Source organism: Peromyscus leucopus, chromosome 7, assembly GCF_004664715.2.
Source record: "Peromyscus leucopus breed LL Stock chromosome 7, UCI_PerLeu_2.1, whole genome shotgun sequence".
Classification (NCBI taxonomy): domain Eukaryota; kingdom Metazoa; phylum Chordata; class Mammalia; order Rodentia; family Cricetidae; genus Peromyscus; species Peromyscus leucopus.
In genome coordinates this window covers 91905920-91921373 of record NC_051069.1, presented here as the reverse complement: position 1 = coordinate 91921373, position 15454 = coordinate 91905920, and the positions used below count along the sequence as shown (strand labels likewise).

The following is a 15454-nucleotide window of genomic DNA, read 5'->3' as shown; positions in this document are numbered from 1 at the left end:
ACATGTAAGTCCTACCAACTCTTAAGAACCCATTTCAAATTCAGCCCTTTCCTTGTTACAGCATTATTTCTCACCTAAACCACTGCAGACACCTCTGATGGGTCTCCTCTCTCAAATCTATTCTTCACACAGAAATTAGTGAAAGATGGCTCAGTGGGTAAAACCATGCTTGCTGTGCAAGCATCTGAGTTTGGATCCTCAGCACCCATATAAAAAGCCTGGTGAGGAGGAATGTACTTGTAATCCCAACACTGGGAGGCAGGGACAGGATTCCAGGGGCTCCCTGGTCAGCCAGCCTAGCAAATCACTGAGCTCTACAACAGCGAGAAACCCTGTCTCAAAAAATAAGGTGGAATGCAACTAACACACTAGACATCAACCTCTATCATCCACATGTGCACACACAGGCAGGCACTTAACATACACACACACACAGACATGTACGATGCCTCCAACACAAAACATTCACATCATGCTACTCTCTGTTCAAAGCTCTCTAATGACTTTCCACCATACTCAGAATAAAATCTACATCTTTAATAGTTCAGGTCTTTTGCTTCTTTTTGTACATTAGGCCATGAGGTCACAGGAAACTGCTCCAGCAGTACTGGCTTCTTCCCATTAGTTCTCAGTGTTTTCTTTGGGTGGAGCAGGCTGGAGATTCAACCCCAGTGCCTTTCTTTCTCTTTGGCTTCCTTTTTTTTTTGGCTGATAGGTTTCCTTCACTGGTCCCAGGAAGCTGTCTCAGCTATTAAGAGTGCTGAATGTGCTCCCTACGAACACATCCTTTTAGCAAGAATCTTGCCCTTAACTTGCTTGTTTACAAGGCCAACAGCATGGTAAGCGATGCTGTAGACTGATCCTCTAAATTTGCCACAGTAACATTTGTGGAGCATGCACAAAACCCAGATTCAATCCAATCCATGGTAAAGAAACAATTCCGTGTTTTCTTTTTATTTAAAAACAAACTTAAGTGTGTATGTCAACTACATGTGTGCAGATGCCCTCAGAGGCTAGACAAGAAATTCTGATTGCTGGAGCTATAGTTAAAAGCAGCTGTGTGCTACCTGACTTGAAGGCTGGGACCTCAGCCTTATCTCCAGTCCCCAACTCCATGTTTCTGAAAAAATACCTAGAGAACATAACCCAGGTACCTCTCCTCTTTCCCTTTGTGTTTGTCATGATGGCCAAAAGAAAGGTCTCAGGAATCAGACTCAAAATTCATTTCTGTAGCTTGAGTTTTTCTGCCTTGCCCACAGTCAGGACAAATCTCTGTCACCCGCCAGTCCCACAGCCGCTCAGACCCAACCAAGTAAACACAGAGACTTTATATTGCTTACAAACTGTATGGCCGTGGCAGGCTTCTTGTTAACTATTCTTATATCTTAAATTAACGCATTTCTATAAATCTATATCTTAAAGTAATCCATTTCTACAAATCTATACCTCGCCACGTGGCTGGTGGCTTATTGGCGTCTTCACATGCTGCTGGTCATGGCTGCGGCTGCAGTGTCTCTGGTCATGGCTCCTACCCCACGGCTAGACCCTCTCTTGTCATCATGGCTCGCCTGCCATGATGGACTGTACCCCTGGACTGTGAGCCACAGTAAGACCTTCCCTGCTTAAGCTGCATTTGTCAGGCATTTTGTCCCAGCAACAAGACACATAATCAATACCCTGCCTCCTTGTCTTTGTCCTTCACTGGGCAGACTGACTCATACAGACCATCCCCCAGCACAGCCAAGTGCAGACCATCTCAAACACCTGCACTCAGGCCCATGGTCCTAATCATCCTCTATACGGACCTGCTGGGTAACGCCACAAAGAACCCAAGAAGGGCTCCCACAGGACATACAGATCATCCCACAGCACATTTCTTATGAGTTTTCAAAACCGTAAAACTTAGCCCTCACCTATCTCCCCAGACTTCTCTTTTCTGTCTACCTCCCTGGCTAATTCCAGTCAGCCCCATACCCTATACCTGGGGCAGGCTAATGCCCTCACTTAGAGGTTCTCCCTGGGCCCTGGTGCAGGGAATACTCTCCTTTTGGATTTTCACCTGAAGTAATTCTTCAATCAGGTCTGCTTAAATGTCACTTCCTCAAAGATACCTTTTGTGATCATGGTGGGTTTTACAGCACTGACGACCAAAACCAGGGTTTTATGCACACCACACAAACACTACACCACTAAACAACACTCTCACGTTTTCTAAAATGCTTTCCTGCTTTCTAAAACGCACTTCCTCTAGCCCTTGATCTGTTTTATGAAGGAAAAGAACATTGGTGTTTTAGAAGTATGCATATTTTTATTTCTTCCCTGTAAGAATAAATGTTTTGAGCCTGTTAGTTGGCTCAGCAGTTACCTGAGGTGCTTGCCATTCACCCGAGGACCTGAGTTCAATCCTGAGGACCTCATGGTAGGAGAACCAACTCCTTCAAGTTGTCCTCTGACCTCCACACATGCACTATGGCATGCAGCTACAGGCAGACAGGGGCACGGGCACAGACAGACGGACAAACACACACGAATGTTTAATGATGTATCTTGTCTGCAAGCATCTCCTAATGTACCTAAGGCAAGGCTGTGGGCACAGCAAACACTTAGGAAAAAGTGAAAGAGTTGATTTGCTAAGAGGATCGCTGAGATATAGGAGGGCTTTCTATTTTCTCCTGAGGCCTCTGGGGAGAACTAAAGAACTAACAGCCAGGTCGTGGAGAAAGCTGTCCAGAATTTCTCTTGTATTCCTTTCTTTTAGGATGAATAATTGCTTTCTTCTACATCCCAATTCACACCAGAGGGGACTGACACTAGTGCACAGCCTTAAGAGAAGCAGTCTTTTTGTTTTTGTTTTTTAATTCTATGTACCATTATGCATATGATGCATGGGGATAAACTCCCCTTCACCGAAAGTCAGGCCTCACACCAGCACCTAAGGACCTACATGACTTCTTTAGCATTCCATAACACTCTCCCCCACCTCTGATTCTGTACACTACAACCACACTAACCTTGACGAGACATAAATGCATACACACACGCACACACACAAACTGCAGGTCAACATTCAATTGTCATAACAGGTGTCAATCCCCCCCCCAAAAAAATACATAATGGTATAGTTACATTAGCTAAAAATTAAGTAACAATGATATATCTGTATTAAGCACATGCTGTAGCAAAATTTCATTAAAATATCAACTTCTAAGATATAAAATCCAACAAATGAAAAACTTTTAAAACATGAAAAATGAGCTCAGATCATCAAATAAGACATATCCAATTATTCTTACCTCAAGAGCTTTAAAAAAACATTCTGAATTGTTTGAAGACTTTAAAAACTTCACAAAAAACGGTTCTTGGTCATTTCTGGACATTGCTGAACTGTGAGAATAAGGCAGTCAATAAGAACAAAAATAAATTAGGTAGGAAATTAAATGTTCAAATCAAATCAACTTTTTTTTTTTTTTTTGAGACAGGGTTTCTCTATATGGCTCTGACTATCTACAGACAGGATGGCCTCGAACTCAGAGATCCCCCTGCCTCTGCCTCTGAGAGATGGGATTAAAGGCGTGGACCACCACAGTCAGGCCTACAAATCAACTATTTTCTTCCGCAAGCAAAAGTGCCTAAGAAATAGACATCTGGGTTTGCCCATGAATTCATCCAAGATGTTTGCAAAAGACCCCAGAATGTGGGCAAAGTCGAAGGCTGAGGAGGAGCAACACGAATCTTTGCAAATTAGCGAACAAAACTAACGTCCCTGACTGAATACAGTGAGGCCCTTGGTGTGGGCCCCTCAGTGAAATGACATGAACTTGCACTGGACTTGAAGACGACGGAGAGGGCGGCTGCTGGTACCCACGGGCCCGCAAGATCTGCTCCTAAGTCAACGGACTTGAAACGCAAGCAGCCCCTGTGGAAGATCATGCACGCTCGCCCGAAGGGCCCACGCGACTGTCCCCAGCTCCCAGGGAAAGGGCGGGCTCGTGGAACGTCCAGGCCGCGGCTTCCCGGGTGCCTGAGGCCCACCCGCCGGTTACTACGGCCGCGAAGGCCACAAGAGACGCCGGGCGCCCAGCCGGCCGGGAGGAGCGGGCGCTCACTTACCTCGGGGGAGCCTGAGGGCCCACGGGCACCAAGTCGGGGGGCGCGCGGCCAGCAGGACGGCGGCGGGGGTCGGGCGCCAGCCCGGCGCGCAGCCCCCGCCCCCGGCGGCGCCCCCAGCACCCAGCTAACGCAGCAGAACCCGGAAGCGCCAAAGCCGAGAACCGACTTTCGCGCCAACCGGGCGGACGCAACACCTCTTCCGGAGGAAGTGACGTCACCGGGGCCAGCGATGGGAAGTGGAGCCGTCGGAAGGGGGCCTTCCGCGCGATGTCTGTAGGGAGAGGCTCGGTGAGCCTACGCTTTGTTTTCTGCGGTCTCGGCCGGGCGGGAACCGAAGGCGACGGGCGAGGGGCAGCAGGCCGAAAGGCCGATCAGCAGAAATAAGGCCACGGGCGGGCCTCGGAGTCCCGCGACAGATGCTCCCCAGCGTGCCGGGCAGTGCACGGGAAAACACTCCTGAAGCTAATAGCGGCTGCTCCGCTTTTGAAGTGTTCCAATTAAGGCCAAGGGAAGGGAAGTGATAGGTTCGTTATCACGCAGCTTTGTAAATGGGAGAATTAGAATAGGTCAAGGTCTTTCTGATTCCTCTGATTAGTTGGGTTTCTCTGCTCCGTAAGAATACAGTCACTCCACGGCCAAAAATTGTAACGGAAAGAAGGCAGGGTGGTGAAAGACGCTCATTTATTGCTTGGGTTGTTTGATTTCCCTGCTCAGACTTTTTATTTGTATATTCTAGATATCCTCTCCCAGGTGTGTAGCTGGCAAAGATTTTCTCTCATTCTGTATGCTTCATTCGATTAACTGTTTTCTTTGCTATACAGAGCCTTTTAACTTCATGCGGTCCCGTTCATTTGTCGGTTGTTGATATTATTTCCTGAGCAACAAGGGCCCTCCCTACTCAGAAAGTTCTTGCCTATTTTTGTTTCAGAGTTTCAGGTCTGACGTTAAGGTCTTTGATCCATTCTGAGTTAATTTTTGTACAGGCTAAGAGATAAGGATCTAGTTTCATTCTTCTACAGAAGAATATAGAGTTTTCCCGACACCATTTATTAAAGAAGATGTGTTTTCTCTGATGTGTATTTTTGGCATCTTGTGACAAAGAATCTTGTCTTAGCCAAATTGTAGGTTCTAGGCATACCTGTGTACTTCGTTCTACAATCCAGTTAGATCCCTCCACTCTTGATAACTGATGGCTCTTCTCATCTTCCACCATCCCCAGGTGATGTCTGACCACTCTGGCCTGTCAGCATTAAGAATCCAATCTTAGGAGCGGGCTGTGGTGGTGCACGCCTTTAATCCCAGTACTTGGGAGGCAGAGGCAGGCTGATCTCTGTGAGTTCGAGGCCTGCCTGGGCTACAGAGTGGGTTTCAGGAAAGGTATCAAAGCTACACAGAGAAACCCTGTTTCGAAAAACCAAAAAAAAAAAGAAAGAAAAAAAAAAAGAAAAAGAATCCTCTTAGGTTCTAGCTACAACCCCCTTCTCATGTTACCTCTTAAAAGTCGCTAGGACTAAATTACTGATAAAATGCTGAATTATTAGCCACCACCCAACTCTACTCAGTACAAAATCCCACCCTGTGGTTGCTCATCACTATAGTGATCCTAATGGTCCTGCTTTAAAAGTATCATTACATTTTTTCATTAACAAAGATGAATGGCAATTAGTAACACAAGCTCAGAGGGGAAGAAGAATACTTTTTTAAAGTACTAGAGTTGAGGGGCTAAGGATATGGCTTAATTGGTAGAGTGCTTACCTAGCATACACAAATCCCCAGGTTCCATCTCCAGCACCATATTAAACTGGGGGTGTCCTATCTAAGCAGGAAGTATCCTGAGATACATGAGACCTTGCTTCCAGTTATTAGAGCTGAAAAACGCCACAGTTCATGGTTAAAATGCACTTTTGTCCTGAAGCTGCCATCCTATCTATAAGACACTTGATAGCCCACCAAGGACTGAGGAAAGTTGGGGCAGAAACTGAAGCAGAGACCAAGGACAACAGGATTACTGGCTTACTCCCCATTGTTTACACAGCCTGCTTTCTTAGACCACCCAGGACCACCTGCCATGGGGTAGCACCACCCACAGTGGGCTGGGCCCTCCTATATCAATTATTAATCAAGAAAATGCCTTTGAGACCTGTCTACAGACAATTCTCAGTTGAGATTCCTCTTACACAGATAACTCTAACTTGTGTTAACTTGACAGCAAAATAAAACAAACAAACAAACAAAAAAACCGAGCAGGACACTTGTCTCAAAAAACAAAAGAGACAGTTGCTGTGGGATGTTCTGTATGTCCTGTGGGAGCCCTTCTTGGGTTCCTTGTGGCGTTACCCAGCAGGTCTGCATAGAGGATGATTAGGACCATGGGCCTGAGTGCAGGTGTTTGAGATGGTCTGCACTTGACTGTACTGTGGGATGGTCTGTATGTCAATTTGCTCTGATTGGTCAATAAATAAAACCTGATTGGTCGTGGCTAGGCAGTATGTATAGGCGGGACTAACAGAGAGGAGATATAAAAGAACAGGAAGGCAGGAGTCACGGCCAGCCACTGCCAGGACAAGCAGCATGCGAAGATGCTGGTAAGCCACGAGCCACGTGGCAAGGTATAGATTTCTAGAAATGGGTTACTTTAAGATATAAGAACAGTTAGCAAAAAGCCTGCCACGGCCATACGGTTTGTAAGCAATATAAGTCTCTGTGTTTACTTGGTTGGGTCTGAGCGGCTGTGGGACTGGCGGGTGACAGAGAATTGTCCTGACTGTGGGCAAGGCAGGAAAACTCTAGCAACAGACAGTGATAGGCAAAGATACCTAAAGTTGACTTTTGACCTCCATCCATGCATGCACTTTTGAGTGCACATACACAATAAAAATTTTTCAATAGAAAGCTAAAAGGAGTTTGTTTTACTTACGGGGCTTTATATTTAAATTCCCAGTGTTCTAAATGAATATGTATAAATACAAGTGAACTTAGCAAACAGCCTCTATTGCTACAGCTAATTTTGGGTGGTCTAGCATCTGTTTAAACTGATGGCTTCAACCAGCTGGGACCTAGAGCACAGCCTACTGATTATGAGAACTCCAGGGAAAAGGCTGTAGAGTAGAATGCCAGCAGGACGTGTGGATTGCTACTGGCTGTACTTAAGTGGGTATAAAAGAAGGGGACACTCAGAAAAGAAAGGCTTCTTTGCAATAACTAAATAAGTTAGAATGCTAAAATCTAAAAATGTGGAGTGTTGCATTGTTGGAAAAGCTGATTGCATCTGGGTCCTAAAAAGAGAAACCTGAGAGATTTTTGAGTAATGACCTTTATAGCCTATGTCTGTAGGAAAGATATGGTTGAAGAGTAAGAGCCCCTTTTCTGAGCTGAGTAAAAAGTGAGGTATATCCCTGTAACCATCCCACAAACCATAGCTTTAGTCTTTGTTATTTTTGGATTCTGGAAGAGACCATGGAGAAGACCCTAATGTTCTACCTTTGCCATTACTGCTATCATCATTATCATCTTCTTCTCCTCCTCCTCCTTCTCTTCCTCCTGTTTCTCCTCCTCCACTCTCCTCCAGATCTCCCTTCTCCTCTTCCCCCTCCTCCTCTTCTTCCTCACTTTGATTTTTTTAAGTGGGTGTATGTGTTATACAGCCTCACTCCATAGCCAGGCTGGGTTGGAACTTATTATGTAGTCCAGGCTGGCCTTGAACCTATGCTGTTCCTCCTATCTCAGCCTAGGAAGTGCTTAGACACAGTAATGAGTCACCATGATTGATCCATGCTTACTACCTGTATTACTTTTCTGTTACCTGTGAGAAAACACCAGAAACAAGGCAATTTACAAAAGGAATTTATTTGCACTTATGGTTCCAGAGCGTTAGAGTCCGTAATGGTGGGAACATATGCAGCTTGCAGCTGAGAACTCACATCTTGAACTATAAACACAAGACAGAGCAAACTGCATGTAGCCAAGTCTTTTTATTCTTAAAGTCCAACCTCCCAGTGGCATACTTCGTCCAAGCATGACTGCATTAACCTGGATCAGAAGGTCATTCTTCAGTGACAGGGTCCTAAGTGGGAGGTGGCCATTAGAGGAGAAGATAAAGAAGATAGATAGAAAATCTGGGGTCAAGAAGTCTCACACAAGCTATGTCTTATGCCAAGCAAACTTATTAAGAAGTACAGGATCCTATATACTATTTCCAGGGAGGGAGTGGGACGAAGTCCGCAGAAACTGTCATACCAAGGGGTGAAGTCAACAGGAAGCTAATCAAACAGTGTTGCACAAGGGGAACACAGGGTATCTCAAGAACATTACAGAGTACACAGTGGCCTTGGACTGATAACCATAGCCCCATACAGTGGGAAGAGTTGGGTTCAGGAACTGAAGCCACAGATGCCCTCATGGTCCTGGCTCCAGGGCATTACCGGGCCTGCCACGCATGTTCCTTTTCTGTACATCAGGGCCCCATGGAAAGCCTCAGTCGGTCTGGCCCTCAACAGTCCACCACTTAAAACCTCTCCCAACAGCACCCCCATTTTTAAGGTTTCTATTGCTGTGATAAAACACCATGACCAAAAGCAACTCAGAGAAGAAAAGGTTTGTTTAATCATACATCTTGTAGCCCATCATTCAGGGAAGTCAGGCCAAGAATTCAAGGCAGAAACTGGAGGCAGAAGCTGATGCAGAGGCCATGGAGAGGTGCTGCTTACTGGCTTGCTCCCTGTGACATACTCAGCCTGTTTTCTTGCTTTTTTTAAGTTTTTTAAAAAAAATTTTATATATAATTTTTTATTTAAAAAAGATTTTTTTTCCTTTTATATACCAACCTCCTCCTCCTCTTCTCCCACTCCTACCTACCCCCATCTTCTCCTCATAGAGAGTGAGGCCTCCCCTGGGTAGCCCCATTCCCTATGGTACAGTGCCTTACTCAGCCTTGATGCAGGAGGGAAGGGCTAGGTCTGGCCCCAACGTGGTATATCAGCCTGTTTTCTTATAGCGCCCAGGACTACTACCAGCCCACAGTGAGCGGGGCCCTCCTACATCAATCATCAATCAAGAACGTGGACCACAAGCGAATATGGTGAAGGTATTTTTCTCAACTGAGGTTTCTTTTCCCAAAGGACTCTGATTTGTCTCAACAAGACATAAAACTAGTTAACACAACCGCCAACTAGGGACCAATTGTCCAAATGCCCAAGACTGCGAGAGGCATTTCTCATTTGGACCACCACACTCTCCCCATCCACGTCAGGAAATTTCCACCAGCCAGCAAGTGTGTCTTTGCATGAAGGTGTGCTCTGGCATGAGGGGTCTGCTGTGCTGTCTGCATGGCAAAGCAGATGTCTGGAGGATGTATGACCCATGGGAAATAGCTGACAGGGAAGTGTATAAAACCTTTATCTGTGTGCCCTGTGGATGGGATTACTTATTCTGGTTCCTAGAGTTTCCCCAGTGGACTTAAGCCTCAGTCTTGACAGTGGTAATTGACTTGTTAACACATTGGATGCTGTTCCTCCTGTCTCATTTCCCCATTTTTTTTAAACCCATGGTCCTTTACTTACCAAATTAACCACTAGAAAAATCTCATGGTGGCACACACCTTTAATCCCACCACTTGGGAGGCAGAGACAGGCAGATCTCGGAGTTTGAGGCCAGCCTGGTCTACAGAATGAGTTCCAGGACAGATAGAGCTATGCAGAGCTGTCTCAAAAAAAAAAAAAAAAAAAAAAAAAACAAATACACAAATCTCATTTTAAAAGTATGTTTGGAGGCTGGGGATATACCCAGTTGGTAGCCTAGCATGCACAAAGCCCAGATTCGACTCAAAGCGTCACTTAAACCTCTGTGGTGGTGTTACACCTGCAGTCCCAGCACTTGGAGGTGGAGGAAGGAGGAGCAGAAATCCAGTGTCATAGTGAATTCAAAGGCAGCCTGGGCTTATAGAAGATCATGTCTTAAAAAAAAAAAAAAGTTGTTGTCTTTTCTTTTTCTTGCAGGGGGAGCTGAACTAAAACAAAGATCCAAGACCTGTGCTCTTTTTACGTGACTATTCCCAGAGAAACATGAAAAAGAAAAAAAGAAAAAGTCTATTTATCCCAGAAATGGGTGATTAAAGAAATGAATGCACCCAAGTTAGCCTGGTAAACTTGGGGTTATTTGCAGAGACACAGTCGACTCAAAGGCAGATGATGTACCACTGAAAGGCCCACCCCACCATTGGGATGACTCATGAACCCACTGGAGCTTACTGTCCAACTTGCAGGCAACTACAAGGAGCCTTTTCCTCCCTAGCAATTGCTGACTGCTTATATTATTATGTGGAGCTTATGTTATCATGTGGAGGAGCCTTGTGAATCTTGTACATTTTCTGAGACTCCTAAGTTTCATGAATATCCTGCATCTTACAGGAGGACTATTTCAATACAGAGGAAATTACTACACAGCAGCTTCTATTTCATGACATTGTGCCGAGCCAGAAAGAGATTGTCAGCCAGGGACTCCATTTCTAAAGAGTGCAGATGTGACTAGAAGAGAGAACTGAAAACTCACTTCCTAAGTGAGCCAGCAGGGACTTTTGATGGCAATAAGCAATATGAATCCACTTTACATCTCAGTCAGTGGTTCTTAACCTTTCTAATGTGGTGACCCTTCAATACAGTTCCTCATACTATGGTGACCCCCAACCATAACATTAGTTTTATTGCTACTTCATAACCAATTTTGTTACTGCTATGAGTCATAATGTAAATATCTGATATGCAACCCCTGTGAAAGGATTGTTTGCCCCCCAAAGGGCTCACAACCCATAGGATGAGAATAACTTGTCTAAGTGAAGACCACATGACTGAATTATGGCCAATAGAATACATATAGGAGTCATGTTTATTTATTTATTTTTTAGATTTATTTATTTATTTATTTATTTATTTATTTATTTATTTATTTATTTTTTGGTTTTTTCGAGACAGGGTTTCTCTGTGTAGCTTTGCGCCTTTCTGGAGCTCACTTGTAGCCAGGCTGCTCGAACGCAAAGAGATCGCTGCCTCTGCCTCCCGAGTGCTGGGATTAAAGCCGGGCCACCAACGCCCGGCTAAGATTTATTTATTATGTATACAATATTCCTCCTGCATGTTGCCTGCAGACCAGAAGAGGGCACCAGATCTTATTATTGATGGCTGTGAGCCACCTTGTGGTTGCTGGGAATTGAACTCAGGACCTCTGGAAGAGCAGCCATTGCTCTTACCCTCTGAGCCACCTCACCAGCCCCCAGGAGTCATGTTTATCATTTCCAGATCCACAAAAACCTCTTGCATCATCTCCCACATTTTTATTTATTCTAGATAACACACTGATGCATGTTAAAAATGGAAGAGCTGGGACTAGTGAGATGGCTCAATAGGTATAGGTAAGGGCAGCTTGTTGTCAAGCCTGATAATCTGAGTTCAATCCCCAGACCTATAGATTGGAGGGAGAGAACCAACTCTCACAAGTTGTACACACACACACACACACATCAATTTTTTTAATGTCTTCTGAGTCTAGATCTCCAGGTGACTGAAAGGATTCCACCCCCATGAATCACTACCATGGCTGCCAGCTGAGCTATACATTAGTAAGAAGTCAACTGCTCCATTAAACCACTGAGGTTTTGGCAAATCTTATGGCAGCTGGTGCCAATGTAACCTATTCTGAATTGGTTGCTGTTAGTTCTCAGGGACTGCATACGTTCAGATATGACAATCTTGGCTTAATTCAAGCTGGATGATAGGAGGATTTCTGGAGATTAGATAAAAGCCAGTATTCCTCAGGAACTTGTGAAAGAGGTTCCCTTTAGGATTAGTTAGAGTTAGGGTGTACAGTTGTTCTGGGACAAATGCCCAAGACCACATGTGCAAAAACATAACTGTGGAAGCAGGTGCTCACTTTGACATACTGCTCATTGGACCTTAGACACATTACTTAACCTCTCTGCTTCCCTTTCCTCCTGGATGAAAAAAAAAAAAAAAAGTCAAATACTACTTATGCGCTTATCACAAATTAACATTAAGAAAACATTTATCACCGGGCGGTGGTGGCACACACCTTTAATCCCAGCACTCCGGATGCAGAGGCAGGTGGGTCTCTGTGAGTTCGTGGCCAGCCTGGTCTCCAAAGCCAGTTCCAGGAAAGGTGCAAAGCTATACAGAGAAACCCTGTCTCGAAAAACCAAGGGGAAAAAAAAAAAGAAAGAACATTTATCATAGTGCCTGGTACACAGAAATAACACATGCCCAAAGATCACCCTTGGCACAAAATCTTCAAAACTGTTTCCTCTTTTAACCTTCCAGATTTTGTTTTTGTTTGGTGAGGCATTTTTTGGGAAAGTCTCACAAAGCCCAGGCTGGCCTCCAACTTACTATGTAGTCAAGACTGGCTTTGAACTCTTAATTCTCTTGCCTCCCAAGTACTGCAATTACAGACACAAGTCACGATGTCCAGCTTTTCTGACCTTCCATTTGATGACTGACGGCCTGTGCCCATGAGGTGACTTTAGCCCTTTGGTTGTCCTTCCTTTGCTATATGAGTTTGTCCCTGGACGTGAGACATTTTCAGAGCATGTTCTACTCAGGTCAGCAGGTACTTTGGCCCTTATGGATTTGGAGTGTATTAGCTTTAGGTGGATCATTAACTCTAGGAAGAACGGTCACCCATGGACCTATGTGTTTTTTGCTTACAGGCCCGCAGAAGAAATTGCTCAACCTACTTTTGGGACATTGATGTGTATTTATTTACCTTTTCAACAAATGTTTGAGTCCCATATCAGGCATCATAGTCAGGCACCATAATCCAATCCAGGATTAGAATATTGAAGGTGCCGGGCGGTGGTGGCGCACGCCTTTAATCCCAGCACTGGGAGGCAGAGCCAGGCGGATCTCTGTGAGTTCGAGGCCAGCCTGGGCTACCAAGTGAGTTCCAGGAAAGGCGCAAAGCTACACAGAGAAACCCTGTCTCGAAAAACAAAAAAACAAAACAAAACAAAAACAAACAAACAAAAAAAAAGAATATTGAAGGTTACTTCTTCAAAGCAGGATTAAATCAAGAGAACAGAAAGTTCCAAGCCAGACTGAGTGCATAGCAAGACTCTGTCACCTCTCCCCCACCTGCCCCCCAAAAAAACAAAAAACTAGAGAAAGGATAAAATCCAAAGATAGTCAATAAAGCAAAAATCAATGAAATAACACGAGTGAGTATACAATACAGAGAAATTAATAGAGCCAATTTTTTTTTCACGTATGTGGGGGGCTGTTGTTTTAAATATTTATTTATTTACGTGTATGTGTGTGTGCCTATTTGAATTTTACACTATGTGAGTGCAGATAAATGCTGTGGAGGACAGAAGACGGCACTGGATTCTCTAGAACTGGAGTTACAGGCACTTGTGTGTAGCCGGAAGTTTTCCTGTGTCCTGCAGCTGCTTGGTCCCAAGATCTAATCACACTTTAAAAGAAATGCTTTATAAACAGAAAGAACAAAAGCCTCCAAAGATAATACCTTATTAACACTGAATTTTCTTTTTTTTTTCTTTTTTTTTCTTTTTTTTTTTTTGGTTTTTCGAGACAGGGTTTCTCTGTGTAGCTTTGCGCCTTTCCTGGAACTCACTTGGTAGCCCAGGCTGGCCTCGAACTCACAGAGATCCGCCTGCCTCTGCCTCCCAAGACTGAATTTTCTTAATGCTCATGAGAAAGGAACAACAGCTGTGGAGAGACATTGGCCAATAAAACAAAAACAAACAAACAAACAAAAAACCCTGAGCTAAATCAGCCTGTGTACTTCAAAGATGTGTTGACCTCAGAATGGAAACCAAGATATGTGCTATGTTGGGGAAGGGATTTAGCTTTTGTTTCCACAGGAGAAGAAAAGCTATGGATACCATCAAAATGAATAAAAATTCAATGGGAACAGGAGAAACCTCTTGATAAGGAGAAGTGATAGCTCATCCACCTATGTGATAGCTCTGCAAGTTGTAAGGAAAACTCACCAAACAAGGGTCGGGGCAGGGTTCTGTTTGTTGTCTTTTCAGGATAATAGATATACCCATCTTCAAGAAATCAAAAGGCCTTGGACATCTAGACGTCTAAAAAAGAAGGGAAGGATATCCATAAAAAATTTATGAACAAAAAAATAATCGGATCTATTGGTACTAATATACTCTACATGACAATATCTCACTGCCTAAACACCAATATCTCTTTACTTCTAGAAAAGTTGTAGTTCTAATTCAACTATAAATCAAGTTCATTTGGGAGTTGGAATGTGGCTTTCTCCTCTAAACCCAAGCATATTGTTAAAAGAAAAAAATTAAGTGATTCTGTCTCATATCAGAAGAGCCACCTGCTGTGGGACAGAATAAAGCCAATAATGTAGGGACTATTGTTGTCAATATTCTATTTCTCTCCATGCTTATTCTTGATTCTTTAGGGCCTTTCTTTACATATCATGCCATCTTAAAATTTAAACTTTCCATTTTGATATTAATAATGTTCAAGTTTTCCACAATTAGCAATAACAGAAGGAAGATGGGGCCCCACAACAACGATTCTACCTGGTTCATAATGATGATATTGAGTGGACAAACACCATGCATCGATCATCTCTGGACTACAAACTGTTCAGGACTGTTTCAAGGTGGCTAAGATAGTCCATCATCTTACACCTCTAGCCAGAACTTCAGATAAGCTTTACCCATTACTCTGAGACTGGCTACAAATGTTACAGCTAGTCCTTATGAGACTTAACCATTGTTTTACTTTTCTTACAGGATCCAACAAAGATACTGTTGCCCTCTAGATAGCGGAAAGCAATTTTAAGAAAACAACACCCCCTCTCCCAAAAGGTTTTGTTTTCTCAGAGTTATGGATAATTGTCATCTGTTAGGGGTTGGTTATAAATTGTATTAGGGTTGAGGGTGAAACTATAAAGTTTAGACTCAGGAAACTCTTGAATAAGAAATAAGGGAAATATGGGTAGAATAATAAGGTAGATTATTGTGTCTACTTGTAAACTAATCAGTAACCAAGTGAAGGGCTGAAAGATTATTCTTTGGTACAGCTCTTGCCTACCATGTAAGAAGCCCTGTGTTCAATCTTTAGTACCAGAGAGGAGGGGAGGAGACAGAGCTTAGTGTGTTATTGAAAACCTTTTCACAAATAAGGCTCCAAATGCAGGGGACATCATTGCTGATGTCTTATGCACATTTAAGAAAAAGGGAATGCCACTCTTACATAATCTTTTCCAGAGAATCATAGGTAACATTTTTCAGTTCAAAAGTCATCGCAATGTTAAAGTAAAAAATATAAGGATATTAGAA

The 15454-nt window shown here is 43.7% G+C and overlaps 1 protein-coding gene and 1 long non-coding RNA gene across 2 annotated transcripts in view; one reads left to right on the top strand and one right to left on the bottom strand.

The window, feature by feature from the left end:
- The window catches only part of Topbp1 (DNA topoisomerase II binding protein 1), a 53606-nt gene extending 49361 nt beyond the window's left edge, over positions 1 to 4245 (bottom strand). The window contains 2 exon segments of the mRNA XM_028869920.2: positions 3294 to 3384; positions 4111 to 4245. Of these exon segments, the coding sequence (XP_028725753.2) occupies positions 3294 to 3377 (84 nt within the window). The 5' untranslated portion in view covers positions 3378 to 3384; positions 4111 to 4245.
- Positions 4246 to 4317: 72 nt separating this feature from the next.
- Positions 4318 to 10185, top strand: LOC119088366. The gene is made up of 3 exons (XR_005092036.1): positions 4318 to 4398; positions 9104 to 9193; positions 10104 to 10185. It is a non-coding gene; the product is annotated as an uncharacterized LOC119088366 (long non-coding RNA).
- The last annotated feature ends 5269 nt before the right edge of the window (positions 10186 to 15454 follow it).